The sequence below is a fragment of the Strongylocentrotus purpuratus genome, unplaced genomic scaffold (assembly GCF_000002235.5).
Source record: "Strongylocentrotus purpuratus isolate Spur 01 unplaced genomic scaffold, Spur_5.0 spur5_scaffold_14, whole genome shotgun sequence".
Taxonomy (NCBI): Eukaryota; Metazoa; Echinodermata; class Echinoidea; order Camarodonta; family Strongylocentrotidae; genus Strongylocentrotus; species Strongylocentrotus purpuratus.
The window spans coordinates 7,876,539-7,898,630 of record NW_022145599.1 but is presented as its reverse complement, the minus strand read 5'-3'; the positions used below and the strand labels follow the sequence as shown (position 1 = coordinate 7,898,630).

Below are 22,092 nucleotides of genomic sequence, written 5' to 3'. Positions count from 1 at the left end.
TCTTATGAATCACCTCCAGACCGAATCCCTAATGGACATATCACTGTCATTCACGTCAATCCCTCTTCCTTGTTTCAATCACGTTAGACCAATCTGCACTGACCTGATTGCCCCGGGGCATTGGAGTCTCTCCCCTTAATTGATTTGTTGAAAGATCTCCAAAAATTGATTAAACACAAAATCTTGTAATACCTTGATGTGTGATCAATACTAAATGACTTGCATTGCCCCCAGTGTATTTATGGCCTGGAGATTGTCCCAATTCATTTCTCTTGTTTCAACTGATGTATTAATTCAAGTTTCCTATCCTTCAAAGTTCAGTAATACTGTGGGAAATCATTCCTTTAAAAATAAAACTGTTTGATGATTGGATATGAATTATGAAAAATGTCAGGAATCTAGCAATTTTCTTACCCTTTTTTCGTACTGGGTACATGGCAGATTTCCAATAACGTGCTGTAGTCAAAGAACAGCTGCGAATATTTATATGAACTTCTTATTTATAGTATGCTTCTTTAAGAGGTGGCTTCGGTGTATTTATTTCTGTGGTGGATGAAAACCTACTTTACAGTTTCTTAAATTTTGGAGGAGGTTTGTCCAAATATGAATCTGATTGTGGATTGCATGAAGTTCTTTTATGTCATGTTAAAGCTCCACTGTAATACTTGTAGCTACTTGCTCCCTCTATATAGCAAACAATGCCTAATCAGTGACCGTTGGTCCCCCATGATCCTCTTTTTCTTATGTTAACTGAGAGCTGATTTGATGAGATAACCACCTGTCCAGTGACCTTACAGGGTGGTCTAATCCCTCCTGTAAACTAATACAGATGGGCTTTAAAGTGTATGGCTCTTTCATGGTTATGAAACCTTTAATGATAGCATCAGTTTTTTCAGAGTACTGAGATGCAGATCTGGAAACTGATGTTTATCACATTTGAATCGGTGTTACCTGTAAAATAGGTAGCGAGTGATGGAAGACTTTCTCAAGGGTGTTACCTGTAGGAAATGAGTAATATTCACTCCCTGGCCTCCTATCCGTAGACCAAACAACGGATCCTGGACTGATTCATAGGGGCTTCCACCATACCCCAGTAGAGAGGAAGAAACTGACCTGGGCCTTTCCTTATGGGCGGCTAAGAGGGCCAGAATAAATAACGGAAAACAAACAAAAAATGACAGAAATAAACAAAGATTCAGAAATAGACATGAAGATAATGCAAAAATAAAGACAACATCACAATTTAAGCCTCACCACAAAAATAAAACAACTATCGAAATAAATATAACTCAGGAATAAAGACAACCACAGAATTAAAGATGAATGCGGAAATAAAGACTAACCACAGAAATAAATACAACCACAGAAATAAATATAACTCAGGAATAAAGACAACCACAGAATTAAAGATAAATGCAGAAATAAAGACAAAACCACAGAAATAAAGACAACCACAGAAATAAAGACAACCACAGAAATAAAGACAACCACAGAAATAAAGACAACCACAGAAATAAAGACAACCATGCAGAAATAAAGACAACCACAGAAATAAAGACAACCACAGAAATAAAGACAACCACAGAAATAAAGACAACCACGGAAATAAAGACAACCATGCAGAAATAAAGACAACCACAGAAATAAAGACAACCACAGAAATAAAGACAACCACAGAAATAAAGACAACCACAGAAATAAAGACAATCACAGAAATAAAGACAACCACAGAAATAAAGACAACTGCAGAAATAAAGATGACCACGGATTTGAAGAAAGCTTCGGAGACAAAGACAACCACAGAACGGAAGTTTAGAAAGGTAGGCCTATATAACGACTGAAATTAAGTCTACTATAAAAACGTTATGCCCGCTCCGAAAATTAAACTATCAAGTAGAAATATACGATCAAAAACGCAAACAAACTGACAATAAGAGGACAAGAGAGGGTGTCCTAACGCAAAAATTAACGGAGCGGGCGCACATGCACACGGCTAGCTAGCTGTACACAGACTATGCCTCTAATCTATCCATGTAGCGCTATGAAGTCGGATGGATATTCGACATTCATATGCTAGCCCCACATGTCTCGTACGGTCAGCCTGCAACCCAAAATACTTCGCTTGCCCTGGCCCATGGGGATTAAGGGTGTGCAATTCAATACTATTTACGGGCAAGGAATTCCCCAAAACATGAAATATACTCCACGAGTATAGAGAAATGGCGGATACAGGGGGTGGGGGGGGGTGGTATGGGGGCCCGCCACCCCCTGTTTTTTGAGAAAAAAGGTTTTCCTTTCCCACTTCTATAACAGAGAAACAACATTTTAAGATAAGTCTAATGTTAACGTTAATTTTTGTTTTTGAAATGTAGAGTACAGCCCTTGGCCTTAGGCCTATTTTAGGTCATAACTGTTACTGTTTGAAAATCGAAAGTAAAATTAGACGGTTTTCACGGTTAGACCAATTAATTTATTGCGAAAAACATGTTTACCAGTCACTCAAACCAGGTAAAGCAATCATCTAGATCCATTATTAAGGACTAACGTTAGTATATAATAGGTAGATGCAGGCGCGAGCGGGCCTTGCCCCCCCCCCACGCAAAAAAAGGATAGAGAGAGTGAGGGAGAGAGAGAGAGAGAAGGAAAAGAAGGGAAAGGGAAAGAGGAGAGAGAGTGAAAGAAAGAAGAGGAAGAAGAAAAGAAAAGGGGGAAGAAGGAGATGGGGGGGCGAAAGGGCTTTGCCTCCCTCTAATAAAAAAAATAAGAGAGAAGGAAGGAAATGGAAAGAAAAAGGAAAAGAGGAGATAAAGGGAAGGAAAATTGAGGAAGCAGAAGAAAAGAAGGGGGATATCAGTTGCAATTTTCCCGCCAATAAGTTGCTGATCGAGATGGGGGTGGTGCAAAAGGCCCTTGCCTCCCCCGCCCCCGTTAAAAAAAAAAGAGAGAGAAGGAAGGAAAAAGAGAGCTAAAAGGGACCAAAAAAGAGGAAGAAGAAAAAAAAGGGTGAAAAGAAGGGGAGATAGATCAGTTGTGATTAATCCCGCCAGCAACGTGTGGAGAAGGGTAGGGGCCGAAAGGACCTTGCCTCCCCCCCCCCCCCCCAAGCGAACCACAAAGAGGGAGAAGGAAGGGAGGGGAAAGGGAAAGAGGGGAGAAAGGGAAAGGAAAAAAAAGAGAAAGAAGAAAGGTAGGGGAGATCAGTTGCAACAAAGTGTAGATCGGACAGGGGGGCACTGGCGTACTGATCAGGGAGGGGGCTCGGGGGAAATAAAATTCAAACGTGGTTTACTTCTAATTCCATAACGGTGGTTTACACATAATGCTGAAATGACATAATTTTCCGAGATTTTTAGTAAATTATACTTTTTAATGCGTTTGTTCAGTAAAATGACAAATTCCTAAATTTACAGCCAGGCAGAAAATGCTTCTTGAGATGCCTACAGTCATGTCAGGCCCTGCGGAATGACGGGGATCGGGAGCCTCGAGCTCCCTCCCCCCCCCCCCCCCCCTCCGCTTTTTTTGAAAAAGTATATTAAAGAGAGCAAGAAAGAAAGAAAAGTTAACTGCCAGAGTGTCACAACAACAAAAAGTATCAAAAAACAAATCTTCCACGCTTCGCGGAGGAGATGGGGGAACTGAATTTAGACAAGGATTCAAGTCGAGAACGGTACAACGAACCGTCTTCTTTCTCCATATTTAATGAATGTAAAAGCTTCGGTTGCCCGAATATTACTTGACCCTTTGGGCTAGCTGCCTGCCCTGTTAAAGCCGTGAGCCATTTTCTATAGCCCTCTATACCATTGGAGTATATTTCAATTGTTTTTAATTGCTTGCCCATGAATAGCCTAGATTTCGACATCCTATTATGGGCCAGGACAAGCGAAGTATTTCTTGGTTGCCCGGATTGTACTTGACCCTTTTGGTTAGCTGCCTGCCCCGCTAAAGAAATGAGGCATTTCCTATAGCTCTCGATACTCATGGAGGATATTTCTTTCTTTTTTAATTCCTTGCCCGTGAATAGTCTTGAATTGCACACCCTTAAACCCCATGGGCCAGGGCAGCGAAGCAGTTTGGGTTGCCCTGACCGTGTTAGACCTTTGGAATAGCTGCCTGCCCCGCTAAAGCCGTCAGACTATTTGAATAACAAATATCGAATTTCTCGAATATGCATGTCGAATATCCAACCAACTTCGCAAGTTGAATGTGAATATGAATATCCGAACTTCACAGCGCTGTACATTGATAGATTACAGGCATAGTCTGTGTACATGCGAGCAAAACGTGAATCGAACACTGACCTCTATAGAGGTCAGTGGAATCGAACAGCTAGCTAGCCGTGTGCATGTGCGCCCGCTCCGTTAATTTTTGCGTTAGGACACCCTCTCTTGTCCTCTTATTGTCAGTTTGTTTGCGTTTTTGATCGTATATTTCTACTTGATAGTTTAATTTTCGGAGCGGGCATAACGTTTTTATAGTAGACTTAATTTCAGTCGTTATATAGGCCTACCTTTCTAAACTTCCGTTCTGTGGTTGTCTTAATTTGTCTCCGAATTAAGCTTTCTTCAATTCCGTGGTCGTCCTTATTTCTGCAGTTGTCTTTAATTCTGTGGTTATCTTTATTTCTGCAGATATCTTTGATTCTGTGGTTGTCTTTATTTCCGTGGTTGTCTTTATTTCTGTGGTTGTCTTTATTTCTGTGGTTGTCTTTATTTCTGTGGTTGTCTTTATTTCTGTGGTTTTGTCTTTATTTCTGCATTTATCTTTAATCTGTGGTTGTCTTTATTCCTGAGTTATATTTATTTCTGTGGTTGTCTTTATTTCTGTGGTTAGTCTTTATTTCCGCATTCATCTTTAATTCTGTGGTTGTCTTTATTCCTGAGTTATATTTATTTCGATAGTTGTTTTATTTTTGTGGTGAGGCTTAAATTGTGATGTTGTCTTTATTTTTGCATTATCTTCATGTCTATTTCTGAATCTTTGTTTATTTCTGTCATTGTTTGTTTGTTTTCCGTTATTTATTCTGGCCCTCTTAGCCGCCCATATTTCCTCATAACAGGGGTGTGTCTTGGGGGTTACCTGATACCCCTTTCATGTGTACTGCTGAAAAGGGTTAAATGTGGACTCAATCCTGAGCTCCACTGCCCTGAATCCTAGACTGGAATAATACATATTAGGGTCTACCAGCCTACATGTACCACTGTGCCCCATTAAAGGGGAAATAACTAAATACCTGGGCCCTTTCTCTAGAACAGGTGTCTCTTGGGGTTTAATACCTGATACCAATTTAGTTTTCACTGAACACTGAAAAATGGTTTAGGTCGGGTTCAGTCCAGAGTTTCACTGCACTGAATCCTTGACTGGACTGACCCATAACAATGTAGGGGCTACCCATGTACCCTAATAGAAAGGAAGCGACTTACCCAGACACTTCATGATAAGCAGGTGTCTCCAGGGGGTTACCTGACACCTCTTCCATATTCTCTGAAGACTGGGAAGGGTTAAGGTTGGGTTCAGTCCAGAACTCTCCTTCAGTGAATTCTGAACCGGAGTGATTCATAGGGGCTACCAAATAATATACCCCAGTAGAGAGGAAGAGACTTACCTGGGCTCTATCCTCATAACAGGTGTCTCATGGGGGTTACCTGGTACCCCTTTCATGTTCAATGCTGATAAGAGTTAAGGTTACATTCAGTCCAGAACTTTCCTTCAGTGAATCCTGTACTGGACTGATCCATAGGGGCGACCAAGTAATATACCCCAGTCAGAGGAAGGAACTTACCTGCACTCTTTCCTTATGACAGGTGTGTCTTGGGGGTTACCTGATATCCCTTTCATGTTCACTGCTGAAAGGGTGGAGTTAGGATTAAGTTCAGACTCAAAAGCTAGTATGATCAGCAGAGGCAAAGAGCAATTACACCTCCAAATCATATTTGATGGATGTAATGTACATTGTAGGTGCCTTGTTCAAAGACCAGTCACCGCCACTTTGGCAGCTACATGTACCGTACATGTACTTCTATAAAAAATGAATACTGGGGGCATATAATTGAAATATTTGTAAACATTCTGTTTTACTTCATGAGATCACGTCTAGAAGCTTTATTTTGATCAATGCATCAGATCAGATATCAACATGACAGAAATTGAATTGCTTGCTTACAAGAACAAATCCCAGCATTACAATGCATTCACCAAAGAGGGCAGCATACAAATCAGACCAAATTGTTGCTATATTCCTTTGCATATCAATATAACATTGTAATTTCTTGCTGTAAAAAAAATTGCACAAGAATCGTCAACTGAAAGTTTTAGACTCTATAAAAGACTAATATGGATTGGTTGTTCTCTCTTCATTTTATCAAGGAGAGATAAAGGAAATAATAACATAAACTTGAGTGATTTAGTAACTTTTCAAAGACAGTTCCCAGACTAGTTCAAGCCATCTGCCTGGCCTTAAACTTTTGTATGCAGAGATACAGTGTGAAATGTCATCCTCATGCTATCTTGTTATGTCTTGCTCTTATTGCCATTCTGAGACAGATTGCAACAGCAAATTATCTCCCAGACGATCCTAGATTTCATAAATTACAAATGTGAAGACTGAAGAAAAACAATGATGATATCATGTCTCAGACTTGTTTTGATGAAGTTTATCAATAATTTAGTTTGGGATCCAGTGAATTACTGAGAAGGAGGCGGAAGGGGGAGGGGAAGCGGGTAAACAATGATTAGAACTTTCTGCAACTTAGAACATGTTGGTCACTGATTGGGACAAGGGAAGGGTTACATGTAGTATTGGTCAATAAGCTGAGAATTAACATAATTTGGAGTTATATAAAAAAAAATTCCCGTAAACAGGAACTAAAATCCAACTGAAAACAACAAGTATAAATATTTATTTGTGTGTTGCTATTTGAGACCTAGTTTAGAGTAGCAAATAAAAATATTGAAGATTGTTTGGGGACTGAAGAATACTGTGGATCTGTACATATGAACAAGGATGTTTGTAAACAAATTATTAAATTCCCACAATAATTTGTACTATAATCCCAATCTGCAGACTCTGTATTATTTATACAATTTTATAGCCTATGAAAACAGCAAATATAGTTGTAACTCGGTATACAATGTAGGAGTTTGCCCAGCTACAATATAGGCATTTGTGGCATTGCCTACTCTACAGGCGTATACTTAGTCTTTGTCACAAACTCTCTGTATGCCGTGGGGAACCTGAATGCCTTCTGATGATGTCTCTGACTTCTATTGTAGAGGTGTTGTGGTCTAGTGGATAAGTCACCAGGCTGTAGTTCACAAGGTAGGAGGTTCAAATCCCAGCCCGGCACTAACGCCCCTTGGCAAGACATCAATCTACATTTGCCTCTCTCCACCCAGGTGTGAAATGGGTACCCTGTAGGATGCGAACGTTAATGTAGTTTGCTCAGCATTGTGAGCCTTTGTAAAAATGGCACCGGGCTGGTATGCTCCCCAAGAAATGGAGAATAATATTAAAGCGCTTTAATAGAGACATTGTTGATGTTTTACGCACTTCATGAAGTCAGAATATTATTATTATTGATGAGTTGTACGATATTCAGAAGTTCTATCCAGCTGTTTAATTCTTGATTGATTAGTAATCGCTGCTTTTTAGTAGAAGGCAGATGACGTAGTAGGGGATTACATTGTCTCTGGAATCTTCTCAGCCTGCAAAAAACCAGAAACTTACAGAAAATGTATCAAAGTTTTCAGGGGAATACTCTGTGGCTTGCAGAAGGAAGTGACCTCGAGAAGGGGAATTATGATCAAACCACCCCATACCCCTCGGTTACCACGGCAATACGAGCCCACTCATGCTGATGCAATGCAAAACGTACTGAGTCACCTGACATGGTATTAATATTTAGCAACAACGCCGTCATTAAGTAACAGGCATTGGAGGGGAGGGGGGAATTCAGATCTAGTTCAAACTATATCTCCTGACTCCTTCCCGACTTGAATATGGTCTCTCAGCTTGGCACGGAAAGAGGGTTCTATGTGGGAACTGTCAATGGATTGAGGGGGGTTATCGAAGCTTGAGGATTGACTGACGATGCACCAATCCAGGGCCAAGCTTTGGCAGTCGTCTACGAGCTGGTTTCCTCTCTTCCCCTTCCTCATTTCCAATCATCGTGGTTATTCTCGGCTTATGCGAGCGTCTCTGTCTACGACTGTTGCGAGGGGGTACTGATATCAGACTTCAAACTTAGCTTTTTATTGAGAAGATCATGGAAATGCCTTTCAAAGTTTGTTTTAGCTACTTCCTTTCTTGTGGAAGTTTGACAGGAAACTTTGGGGAATTAAGGGGCTGAGAAAAGCTAATTGTTTGTAGGTCAAGTTACCCATGGAAGATCGTGACAGAGTTACTTCTTTTAAATGGAGGATGTGTCACGTGCAGAAACTCATCGCACCGCTTGGTGAACATGTGTTTGTGAACAATAGTAAGAGGTTTCTGGCAAGAACAGCGGCTGTCAGCACATGATGATCCGGAAACTTACCTGATTATCAATGTGAATGAGTGTTTGGCTGGAACTTGATGTTAATCAAGAGTTAATGAAGAGATTTGATCTTCATCCAAGGTGACCACTACTTCAGAAAAAATAAACAAAACTCAAAAGAAAGACAGGTGGTGAAATATTGTTTTCTGTTACTGTCGAAGTGATTGTTTGCTAGTTCTTCACTGTCCAAGCTATGTTTTCAGACAGGATTTACCAAGTCTTTGAAGCTGCTCCATCAGACTTCTCTTATGGACAGTCTTGACCATCATCTTTGGTCCGATAGTATGTATACACAAAGTTTTTCTGAAAGTGAATTGGAAAATAAGGCTCAAGGATGGATGAAGAGGATTCCGCACTCGTTTTTACGATCAGAATGGATTTTAGAAAATTGGATTTAAGAAGAGCGTTTGGTGAGTACAGGGATCTAACAATACCATGTCTAATATTTCATAAGATTGTAGGCTAGAAAGACTTAGGATGAGGGGGTAGGGCACAGGTTCACAAAGACCCCCCCCCCCCCCCCAAAAAAAAAAAAAAAAAAAAAAAAATTGCAAATCTTTGACAAGCAAAATGAAACTAAACATATTCTGTATATGCATTAAATGTTTCAAATTTGGTTTTGAAAACCAGGGGGCATGAGAGTCCCCTCCCCTAATCCATTACTTCTAATCCCTGATCCCCACTGTGCTCATGCTTCACCCTGCTCCCCCTTCCCCCCCCCCCCCCCCCACACCCCAGCCCACTCAATCTCCAGTTATCATTCTAATTACATTTACCTGCATGTTTAAGATTCAACAGTAGTAGTGCGATAAAACCTCTGACGTGTTTTAATACTCAGCAATTTTTTAGTTAATTAAATGTAATTGACACCGACATTGATAGCCCATGTTGCGTTTTCATATACTTTTCATATACCCTGCGATCATCTCGGCTTACTAGGTGTGTTTTACTGGTTTGGATATATTATCTCAGGATGGGATTAAATGCTTAATCCCATGTTAATCCCGTGGTATGGACTTTTGTCATACAGTATGATAAGATCTTTGAATTTATAAGTACTACATACACAAAGTAAATGTAAATTTGTAAATGACTACCTACATGTACATATATAGATTAGAAATTTTGAATTCTATATTTATTTTCATTGTAAAATAGGTCACTCATCTCACAACAAACATGTATCCATACTTACATGTATTTTTGCTGGCAGGATTTTTTAAATTTCCTATTCCTTTCCTTTCCAATTTCTGCTCATATAACATGTACTTAAAAAGTTAAAATTTTACCAAATAAAATTGTGTTCTACAATTTATGATTTGAAAAAGTATGCAGCGTGATAGCAGCTGTATTTTCTTTACATCATGTTTAGTTTATGGTTTATTTTGAAGCTAAAGTCATTATTATATTCTTGTTGAAATGCATGTTTCCTTTTTAAAATTTGGCTCAAAGAATTCATTAGCCCACTTACAAATTTATTCAGTCATTGATAGTGCATATATTTGGCAGAAATATTGCCAAATATCTAATATTTTTAGGTTCTACTCCAGCATGTAAAGTAAGTGTTTGGCAGTACACTTCTTCAGCCTGTACTGGAGCAAATATCTAGCATGATTTTTCCACTTATACTGTAAACATATATATATTTGAAGTGGCATTAGTATGCTTTGCAAATCACTTAATGAGGTAGAGGGCCGAACAGTCAATATCTCATTTTATTTATAAATATGTTTTTAATAATCATCAGGTGTTTTTTGTTGGTGGAGTTAATGCTCAGATGTCATTTGCTCGTGTCATATGGTTGATGCTGCAAAATGTAACATATCCTTTTTCCCTCCTCTGGCTGCCATTTAACTTTATAATCTGAATAAATTTGCATGTTTACAGGTGGCCCGCCTCCTTTGCCCTCCATCCATGAATCCGATCGTAAGTCTTTCATGAATGAAAACAAACAAACATTCTTTACGCACTTGCTTCATGCCTCATACCATCACTATTAAACCATCTCATTAGGCCTGTTCTCATCAGCTCAAGATTGCCAAATATCCGGCTATTTGAACTATCCCGATCGCAAATTATCCAGTTAATTTGCGTCTTCATCAGCCCGAAGTTGCAATCAGCGTGATATTTGGTCGAGAAAATCACCCCACGATATCTTGGGCTAGTTTGCAAAATATCCCGCTATTTGTTCGGTGCGTCATAACCAGCCCGAAGACTCGCGCTATGCGCGAACGCTGCGCAAAATATCTTGAGCTAATTTATCAAGCTCGAGTTTTAAGTATAAGAAGTCAAGTCTCGAGCTGATGGAGACAGGCCTATTTAAAGCTTTAATCACTGATCTGCTTAGAGCCAGAAGGGCATTAACTTTCACATTTTACACAAAGTTTAACACCCTTTTGGCCCTCAGCAAATGTAACGGTCTTATACTTTGGGATATTTATGCCAGCTTACTAATCGTGTATATAATCAAATGTGGTATTGCAATTTGGTCCAACCCCGTCTTTTCTCTATCATACTTTTACTACACTAACTTTGTCTACTTTAAGTGGTCTCATTATAATTTTCGTCTAATTCCTTAGCCTCCAACCTTCCAGTTTGGCTATAGTATCATATGTAGTCTTTTATCCTCTTGGTCTAGTTTCTATTTGGTATTGTTTCCATTTGGTATTATAATATTTCTAACAAAAGGGCTACAGTGCACGCTGTCCGGAGCCAGAAGGGTGTTAACTCATACACTTTAATACAGAGTTAATGCCCTTCTAGCTCTTAACAGTCGATATATTCAAGACTTAAGATGATCTTACAGAATAAAGAGTATCCCAATCGGCCATTACATTTAAAAGGATGATTAGAATATAACATTTGGAAAATCTGCCCAAGTATGGATAATAGATTAACTTGGTATAGGTGAAGTGATATTAGACAGGGTCCTGTTTCATAAACATTGTTTTCAATTACAATAATTGTCAAAAGTTCCTGATATCGAAACATTTGATTGGCTGCAAGCAGATTTGTGGCAGTTGTTAATAACAAGTTTTATGAAACAGGGTCCAGTTGGGTTTATCATGGGACTAATACATTAACCTTCTCATTAGATATCTGGTATGTGTTTTCTACAATTGTTATGAAATAAAAATTCTAATCATATTCATAGTTTGTTATTAAGTTTTTGAAATGTTCCTTAAAACGATCACACTGTACAATGTACAAAGTTCATACCATCACAGAGTCGGCCAATTCATCAATTCATTAAAACAAAAAAATATTTGTGTTATTTACATCTCTTAACATTCTAATTTCCTCTGGGTCCTTTCTAACCTTTCATAACATTCAGACTATCTGTCTTTCTCTCTACTTAATATACCTACATGTAGTTATGTACATATCTGCCATTTAATCAATGTTTCACTTTGCTGTCAGTGTCAGTTGTTTGTTGATGTGTTTGGTAATTGGAATGTTTAAACCTTTTGAACATAATTCAGAAGTTCAACACCAATGTTATGCCACAAATGTCACTTATTTTAGGCACATTTCAGTAGTTGGAAGCATAGTCATGAATGATTAACTTATCTCATCTTATCTGACAGATCTTTAGATTAAACAAGATGTAGGTTTGCCTTGAAAACATCAAATGTAAAATCTTATCTTGACGTCACCTAAAATTTAAGTATTTGTCAGAAATGCTAGACCTTCATCAGATTCATCACCAGATTAATCAAGATCATTAAGGAAAGTTACATCAATGTTCTGTTTATTTTAATTCCTTTTACCTTGGAAATGAATTTGATCTGATATGGGTTTTTTTTAGCTTAATTTTTCTAGCATTATTAATGTTTGCAGTATTGTATCTGAACATGCTGCACATAATAGGAAACATAGAAAACAAGGTGCCTAAGATTGATGACAAACTATGATGACAGTCCTTCAGTAAGACCTTCGCAAAAGGAAAACTGTTGAATAACTGCATATTTCTTTTAGTCAATCCTTCGTTTTCTTGCAAAAAAGTAGGACCATCAAAGTTTGTTTTGGGTGCAATTTCTATTTTCTAGCAAAGCACTACAAATCCCTATAAGTTTTCTACCTTGTTTATTTGACCTACATTCAAGTGTATCTAGCTTAGCATATTCACTTTCATTGAGATTATGTTAACCTCCAATCGACATTGAAATTTACTTTTAAAAAGGAGAAGTAAAAGAATTGATTCCGAAGTGTAAGGATTTATGATCATCCTTTCCACAACCAAAAAAGAAGAATCTTTCCATGTGGCAAGATAGATAAATATGAGGATTTAGGTGAAAGTAAGTACCGGTAGTGTCTGTATAAGTGACCTTCTTTTCCCGAATTCAGTAAGAAATTAGGTTTAAAAAACAGCTGTCCTAAATTTTGGAAACTTTTACCTTAATTTGAGTATTGAGAATCTGAATCCAATTTCAGTGAACCTCAGATATGTTTGTCGTGTGTCTACCTGTCTTTGTGGTAATGTTTTATTTTGAATGTTTGTTTTAAATTATTGATAGCTTTGATAAAAAGGAAATTTAGTAGCCGTATTGTCAGAATATTGCTGCAAAATTGGGTTCTATTCACAAAGCATGTATTGATCACACCACAAGTCCTGTGAGTATTGTTTTATGGAGCTAGATAAAGATCGGGGTGCAATGGATAAAACATTGTATACTTCTTGCCTTGCTTTTAATTCCTGTAACCTGTCTTGTGAGATGATGAGTATTATCTGTAATCTGTAAAAGTTTACTTACGATAAATGTCATCAAGAGAAGGAGTGGAGAGGTGACTCACTATGCCATCAGCTCCTTTTTGTTGGGAAGTGTATGATCAGAAAGAACTTTTTAAAAATCTCTTAATGATAATGGAATGGAGTTATAATTTCGCTACAAGGAGAGAAAAGAAAAATTTGATTATTAAGTTACCGGTACTGGTAATGAACCCTGTGAAAGATTAGGAGTCAAATGCCAAACAAAGTTCTTCTTTCCTTGTATTTCCTATTTCAAAAGTGTTCATTGTCTTTCAAGTGTTCTTAGATTCTAAATAAAACATTGGGTGTGTGAGGGCATGTCAATTCAGATTAGCTACTCTAAAATCAAAGGTAAACCAGCTATAGCTAGCTCCCTGGGCACGTTACTCACATATTAAGACATACAGGGATGTGCCACTCTAATGGGTAACTTTTTCATAAAAAATCTTTAAAAATGGGTCCTATATTTATCAAAAATACACCTAAATTGGTCTGCTTTTTCAGAATTTTGAAAATGTTGAAAAATGTCAGGGTTTTTACCATGCAAACACCAATTTTTTTTAAAAAATGAGCTTCAGCGGCACACCCACGTCGGCCGTCACCCCCCCCCCCCCACCGGAGCCTGCTCTAGCCTTTGAGCCAAATATTTTTAGTCCATGTAATTCCAGCATCAGCCCATGATCTGATACATGTACTATGATCGTTTTGTCGATGTAGACGACCTTCTTTCTGAAAGTCATCCGTTCGTTTTCCCTTGGCTGCTAATTGACCCTAGACTTGGCCATGGAAATTTTATCTCAGTCAGGGTTAGTTTACCATTTTGGTTTGGCTGATTACCCAGAATGCAATTCATTGGTTTTGAGGGGGTGTCCTGCCCCTCCCCCAATTACTCCTTTCTGAGAAGTACAAACTTTGTTTGGCTAATCTTTGTCCATGCATTTCTTTTTCATGCCAGCAGCCGGACATTCCCTTTTCTGCCTGTTTGTCTTTCTGTGTGTCTGTCTCTGTCTGTCTCTTTAAGAAATTACTATTAGGCCTTAAAAAAAAAGAAGATGTTGTATTGCCCTTTGTGACCGACCCAAAATTATTTTATTTTTTACCATTTTATTAGAAAAAAAATGTGTTAAAGCATTCAAAACTTAGAAATATCAGCCCAAAGAAGGACAGACCGACCCATGTTTGGAACCTAAAGGGCAATACAACATTTTTTTAAAGGCCTTTTTGGGGAGCAGTATACTTTATAAGATAAATGCAGTTGGAGTTTAGTAAATTTGTTTTTATATTTCAGAGTAAGATGTTAGATAAAGAATGTGATGTTTCAAAAAGGAATGGCTACATATGGAATGATGACTTTCAATGTTTTTTTCTTCTTTTTGAATTTTGAAAAATAGAAAAGAAATGAAATATCATTAATATAACATTGCATTGCTCATATAATATACTAACAATTTGTAGTTTTATTAAAGAGGGCTGAATTTTTTCCTTTATTCTTCATAAACAAAACCGTGTATTGTGCATTGCCATGGAAAATAAATGCTAATATTTGAAAGGAAGCAACAATCACATTTTGGTAAAAAATCTCAACATAGGGAAAGTCTGGCTCAACAAGAGTTAAAAATGCAAGTCATATGTCTGGACAGCCTTGCCATTATGAGAGATTAAATATTGAACAAAGCAGTGTAATCTTTAGTGAGACATCCTAGATTGGTCATTTCGCTTGTTTTATTGAAGCTGATAATTACCCCTTTCCTCTATTAATTCCTCTCGGTAATCTTACTTTATTCTTTGATGCTTGCCCTTTTTCATATCCCTTTTTCCAATTTATATTACGGTCTTTCTGTCTCTTCATCGGTAGACTTTATGTCTGTATCTTTATTTTGCCTTTTCTTCTCTTGATATCTGCTCTTTCATAAAAAGTTATGAATTTTATGTTACTGTGTTTCTGTCCCACCCCCCCTCTCTCTCTCTCTCTCTTTCTCTCTCTCTCTCTTTCTCTCTCTCTCTCTCTCTCTCTCTCTCTCTCCTGCTCTCTGTCATTGTCTCTTAAATGTGCGAAAGTGTTACCGGTTCTCATTTCGCTGAGTGTTTTACAGTAATATTCAAGAGGATTTTTTTTATTTTTTAGCTTGGACCAAGGTGAAAATTAAAAACAAGTAGTTTGATTTCCTTTTATTGAATTTATGTTTCACATTGCAAAACACAAAAGAGAAAGAGAGGTATGGATTTGGAAATATATCAATTTTTCTATAAGTTGCTAGACATTTTGTGAAATTACCAGGTCAATGCAAATGATTCAGTTTCGATAAGAGATTGTTGCTGCTCTGATGATTAAAAGCTCTCTTTGTCCAGGATTTTTTTTAAAATTATCATATTTTGGCATCGGCTTCATTCTCTGAAACTTTGTCCTACACCTCACCTATTGTTTTCCAGACTGCTTGGCCCCAAAGCATTTCCTTTTGTTGGTCATTATGATATCCTATATTCCATGCCTTGAATGGATAGTAACATCTGCTGAGAGCGAGAAAGCCATTAATTGATTTAATTCTCTGTAGAATTATATGAATCAATGCCCTTCTAGCTCTCTCTCAGTTGGTGGTTTCTCAAGGTGCACTTGTGAAACATATGATCTGACCAGTGATATATGCAACTGTAGGGTAAATTAGGAAAAGTGATGGATCGAGAAGGGCTTAGAGGGGAGGTGGAGGGGGCTATACTTGTCTAAAGAAAATGGCATGGTAAGGTAAGGGATAAAGGAGAAGTAAGAAGGAGAATCTAATTATGCTTCTATGGGGTTGGGGAAGGAGGCATAAAAGACGCTCACCATACGGTACTGAGAGCAGTAGAGCTATTTATTCTGATATCTTATAACAGAGGACGAGGCGTGATGGCCCGGTGGTAGAGCAGTGGTCTCGTAACTGAGAGATCTCAATTTAAAACCAAGTCAATAAGTTCATGCTCTTTGGCTTTGGTAAGGCATTAATCCTCATTACCAAGTTTATTGGAGAGGACCTAAAGCCTTCGGTCCCCTGGTTGCTTACTTACCAGCATATACATGCTTCCGTAGCAGTCGTGTAAAACAATCATCAAACATCAACATCAATCATCATGTTATGCCCCTTTGGGGTTTAACACATGATATTAGAATCTGCCCCCTCCTCTTCCCCTTGCCCTCTGCTGTCTGATAAATCCCATTCCTACCCCTCCTCTTTCTTTAACAATGACCATGCCAGTGAAAGAGTGACTTGGTCTTTGGCAAAATGTCAACAAGGTGTGTGTGACTATTGCTAAAGACAGAAATTTCACACGCAAACTTTGATAAAATCATAAAAGAGATGAATTCTTAACAGGCAGCTGCTATAATCCTACTCAATAAGAGGCAGACAAGTGTTTTTGAGAGGTGTTTCAATTTTCATCGCCGAATGTGTCGGGGGAAATTTGTACTGATAGTTAGTCATCATTGCATCATGAGGGGAAAGATATTTCAAGTTTATTCTACTCTCCTTTTCAACTTTACAGCTTGGAGATTGCCTCAGAATGATATCTTTTTATTTAGTGAAGAAATCATTTACCCGTAAATCACCAAATATGTTATGTTTAATAGTACACATGTAGATAGATACTCAAAATCAATGATTTTAGTGGGTTGTATGTTGTAATATATATCTATCAACCAGTTTCACAAGGAATTTAGCAGTCAATTTGAACATATCCCACTTATACTTAATGATTTCCATATCCCAGCCAATTAGTCATTATCAAACATTTCTTCATTGTTGTTGGTTTGTTGTGTATGTGATTGTAGAGGGTGGGGCACTCTATTCCAGTACATTTGATATGACCTCTCAGATGTCAAGTTCATCCATCTGTAAGGTGTCCGTTATGTTCAGGTGACCTCCAAGCAATCTCTGGTATGTCCCATGGTCAAGGAGACATCAATGAACGTAATCGGTACAATAGGCCTGTTTTCATCAGCTCGAGATTGCCAAATAGCCTGCTAATTCTGATTTGGGAAACAATCCTGAAGTTTCAAATCGAGAATTCATCAGCTTGAGACTTGACCTCGAAACTTGAAACTCAAGCTTGAGAAATTAGCTCGAGTTATTTTGCTTATCGTTCGCGCATAGCACGAGTCTTCAGGCCGGTGAAGACGCACCGGACATATAGCGGGATATTTGCGAACTAGCCCAAGATATCTGGGATGATTATCTCGACCAAATATCCTGCTAATTGCAACTTCGGTCTGATGAAGATGCAAATTAACTGGATAATATGCGATCGGGATAATTTAAATAGCGGGATATTTGGTAATCTCGAGCTGATGAAAACAGGCCTAATGATATCTTCTAAACCAAGCAACAGAGCTCTGTTGTCGTCGGCTTAGCATTCATATACTGAGTACTGCCGAGCATGTATGACTGCATCTAGTAGATAAGTGTCTCTCTTACTGGCGGTAGGTTGCTCTGTATTTATTTCTGTTTTTAATACAGTTATTTATAAGTTAATAGGTCAGATATTATTAGGAGGTAGATGTGTCTGTGTGTTTGATATGTTTGGATGTTTGATTGTACCGATTTGGCCAAAGTTGAGGTTAAGAATTTTTCTGGCATAGAGGATATCGTTGGAACACTGTATAGGAGAACACTTGAAATGTAAAATATTGAAATAAATAAGTAGACATTCTTTTTTCAATTCTTTCCTTTGATTTACATGTTATGTTTCTTTTTATTCTTATTTGTTCTTTATGATAACATGCACCACTTTTCCATATTTACTAACTGCTTCACCTATTCACTCATTTATTTATTTTTTCAACTTCATAGCTGACAGTTGAATAACAAAACATTATGTAAGCACATTATAATTCTCATTTGAAACTCAGTGTAAGTGTTCCTTTATTTATTCATTTCATCCATCAATACAATTTTATAGCACATTTCATTGGGAATCAACTGATTTTTCATGTATTTTCATCAATTCCCATCATATAATTTTTTAGATATTACTTAGAAGATTATTTGAAATATGAAATTGCTGCTGAGAGCCAAAAGGGTACATTGAAACCTGTCTATAAAGACTACCTAAGGGAGTCAAGAAAAGTGGTCTTTATAGGCAGTTGGTCTTTATGTACAGGTTCCTTCAGTAAATGTTGAGAAACCATTTTCAAGGGAAATTAAAAAAATGTGGTCTTTGTAGACAGGTGGTTTTCTATACAGGTGGTCACTAGAGCAGGTTTCACTGTAGTACATAGAGATCATGCCCTTCTGGCTTTCAATTTCAAGACTGTATACATGTATTGTAACATCCTAGAGTGATAGTTCGGCTGAATGTTGTTTGAAAAGAAATAGATCCACAACTTTATCCATGTTTCTCTTCCTGAGAGTTAGATTCATGTGCACAGCACAAAGGAAATGAAACATTCATGACTACCTCTGAACTATATCCTTCATAATCCTGCATGAAGCTCTCCTAGCTCACTCACTCAATCAACAAGTAATCGTGAAGGTATTGATTACAATCACTGAACAGTCTAAACTCACCTTGAAGCGTTAAACCAAAACTAAAGATCTGAACAAATTGAGAGCATCCTGAAGATTTAGCGTGATTATTACCTCTACCGCCAAGAAAATGAAAAAGAAGTTTTGACAGCTTGGATTGAAAGAATAAAGCTCAGTGACTATGTGAGAAACTAAGAACCAGAGGCAGCTAGTTAATGCATTGAGGCTCAGAAACTAATCGCTATCTTGCTATCTAAATCTCAATCTAGGATCCTAACGAAATAATACAATTTTACCGTATGGCGAAAATATTTAGCTATGTGTAGAACCCTTGATTGGTGGCCTGATCAATAGCAAACCTTTGAATTTCCCTAAGATTAAAGCATTTCATTTTCATGATATCTCACATCTGTTTGTGCTTTTCCATCTATTAATCTGTTTCGGAGCATGGCTATGTTCTAGATGAGCTCTACCTTTTGTTATGGTGATGATTGCTCGTTAGGACCTTCAGTGTAATTAGTATAGACAGTTGCACATCATCTAGTACACTGATTCATCCCTGCTGTGCATTAATTACCCTATTGTAAATGATGATGTGAATGATTACCAAAACAAAATAATGAGGCTGTACCCCATTCACACCTGATACGATAAATCTCCTTAAAAAAAACTGTTGTAGGTTGTGGCACAAACATTTTTGGGGGTAAATGATTGGCAATTAAAATAGGCAATATTGAGATGGGGGGGGGGGGGGAGGACAGAGTTGTGCTGAACAATAGGTTTCCTTACTGGTAGATTTATGTTTTATAAGTTAACAAAATGAGGAGTGCACTGTTCTTATCTCCTTTGATTTTGCTCCTTTTAATGCAGTTTTTTCTTGTCATTTAGTAATGTGGATTTAGTAGGTGAAGTTTAGTGGCCATTCTAGTTACTTTTAGTCAGATGTTTACTTGAATAACAAGAAAAATGTCGTAGAATTCCTAGATGATTGCAATGATACCCGGTATAACTGAACACGCACAAATTATTGATATTTTCTTATGCTGCAATAGGGCAATGGGGTGAAGTACAGTGTATGGATATTGCATTAACAGGTTAGAGATTGTTTAAATTTAACTTAGTTTGCAACTGAATTATAGAGTGAAAAGATGTAGTAAATTGAAAAAATAACATTTTTAACCTTCTTAAACCTAACATGCCAAGTTGCTAAGAATGCTAACCTATTCTTTTCACTGTTTCACAATTGTCAGGTACTGCACATCTTGAAACTCTTGTGTGTTCACTTGTATATAACATGTCTAGTGATGTAGATCGTGTTGTATTGTGTTTGAAAACACCACATCACCCATTCATATTAGATAGGTTCAATTTTCAGAGACATTCAAGCCAACATTTACATAGTTTGTAGATGTATATGGTTGTAGATTATGAACATCATTCCATAATTCACTTTGAATTATATATGTATATGTCTTCTTTTTTTAAAATATTAGTATGAGTACCCATATTGGAAATTGTAATTTTTTTTGCTTACAATACAGGTAGACACTGTCAAATGTTTTGCAATTGGAATATAAAGGGTTAAAGAAAAGTCAGCTTGATTTACAAGCTTTAGTACAAACATTGTAATCCATAACACCTTGAAAGACTTGAAAGGGATCAAAATATTTAATAACCTAGTACGTGTAAGATCATCGAGTGCCCTAGAGCTCAAGCCTACAGATTAATTTTTACCTTCCACAGAAGTTCAAGAAACTTGAGTTGTTTTAAAATAAAGATTGCAACATTTCTTATGCCAATCAATGAGATTAAGAGGCTTCTGCTTCTGATTAACTGAGAAAGGAAAAGGTTATGGACATTTTACAGACGTCATCTCTGGATATTTAGCTAATTCTTATACTACAATATATTTGTGATAAAATCAATTAATCATTTTCACCTTTTTCTTTTTATCCCTTCTTCCATTTGAATTTCTTCCCTTGTTCTGGTATTCCATCCTTCAATTCTATTCCTTTTTTTCATTCTCTTTCCTTAACATCTATGTTACATCTTATTTTCTGTTCCTTGTGTACCCCTCCCATGCTCTCTTCCTCCCTCTTTCTGTCTCTGTCTCTCTGTCTCTGTCTCTGTCTCTCTCTCTGTCTCTCTCAATCTACCAATATCTTACTAATATCTTTGCCTCTCTCTTGCTTTCATCTCTGCCATCACTTTGTTATATCCATCTTCCATACTATCCAATCTTCCTTCTTTCTTTTCACTTTCCCCTTACTTTCTTTCCTTCTTTCCTTCCCTCCTCCCTTCTTTGTTTGTTTGTTTCTTTCTTTCTATTCTTCTCTCTTCACTCCTGTCTTTTATCTACATAGCTTCAGGTAAAGATGTTGAGGTCTCTGACAAGGGCAAGGAGATCCGCAGGAGGAGCTTCAAGAAGGCTAAAGATAAGGAGAACAAAGCCGTAAGTACTTCACCATTTTTCAAGCTAGCAATACAGACGGGTTTATTATTTTATGCCTACTTTTTAATCAAAGGTTGTTTTTGACAGCTTAAGGGCTTGCCTGACATAGCAACAAATAATGTACACTGTAGTTCATTCATTAATAACAGGTTTTTAAATATTTTTGTTGTTGTTATTAATGAATGTACTACAATACTTTGAATCCAGTCTGCGAACATAATTTGTTGCAATGCCGGGCGAACCTTCAGGTTGTCAAGAATAAGCTTTGGTTTTCTGGAACAGCCTTTGGTTTTAAAAGTGCGCATAAAATTTTAATTGAATACCTTGTCACTGAGGTCCCCAGGAAAGAAATATCCATAAATTTGAATATGTTAGTAAACCAGTCTGTTCCGATGAGGATGACCTGTAACACCCTTGTACCACACGTAATCTAAGCCTTCATCTTTTTTAAGGTTAACCCCTTGAATACCATTATCTCATTTTCCTATGAAATAAGTGCAGGAGCCACATCGTTTCTGCAGGAGAGGGGTTAACATATGTTTGGATTACAATTTGGCTCTGATGGGCTAAAAAGTGTGTCATCTGCAGAGAGACAGATAGATATTAATGTTATGGCTCTTAGCAGACGTTGTTATTTATGAAGAATTATGAAATCTAGGTTGACGTTTTATACTTCTAAAGTTCGATAAATATTTCTCCTCCAACAGGTATACACAGACAGATTCTTATATTCATTTAGATGTTTTTAATTGCGAACAAAGCCTTATTAATCTGCCCTTGGATAAGGCTTTTCACTATGTTTTTTTAAATGTCTTTGTATGAAGTTACTCTACATGTACAAAGGAAAAAAATATGAAATGACAT

At 37.4% G+C, this 22,092-nt stretch overlaps 1 protein-coding gene across 2 annotated transcripts in view; it reads left to right on the top strand.

The window, feature by feature from the left end:
• Nucleotides 1–22,092, top strand: part of LOC763573 (MICAL-like protein 1) — a 62,808-nt gene that overhangs the window by 13,943 nt on the left and 26,773 nt on the right. Inside the window, exons 4-5 of one of the 2 annotated variants that reach the window (XM_030984103.1) lie at nucleotides 10,419–10,457; nucleotides 21,140–21,228. In XM_030984103.1, coding sequence (XP_030839963.1) covers nucleotides 10,419–10,457; nucleotides 21,140–21,228 — 128 coding nt within the window. The remainder of the gene's footprint in view (nucleotides 1–10,418; nucleotides 10,458–21,139; nucleotides 21,229–22,092) is intronic. The other variant, XM_030984104.1, reaches the window with a different exon arrangement.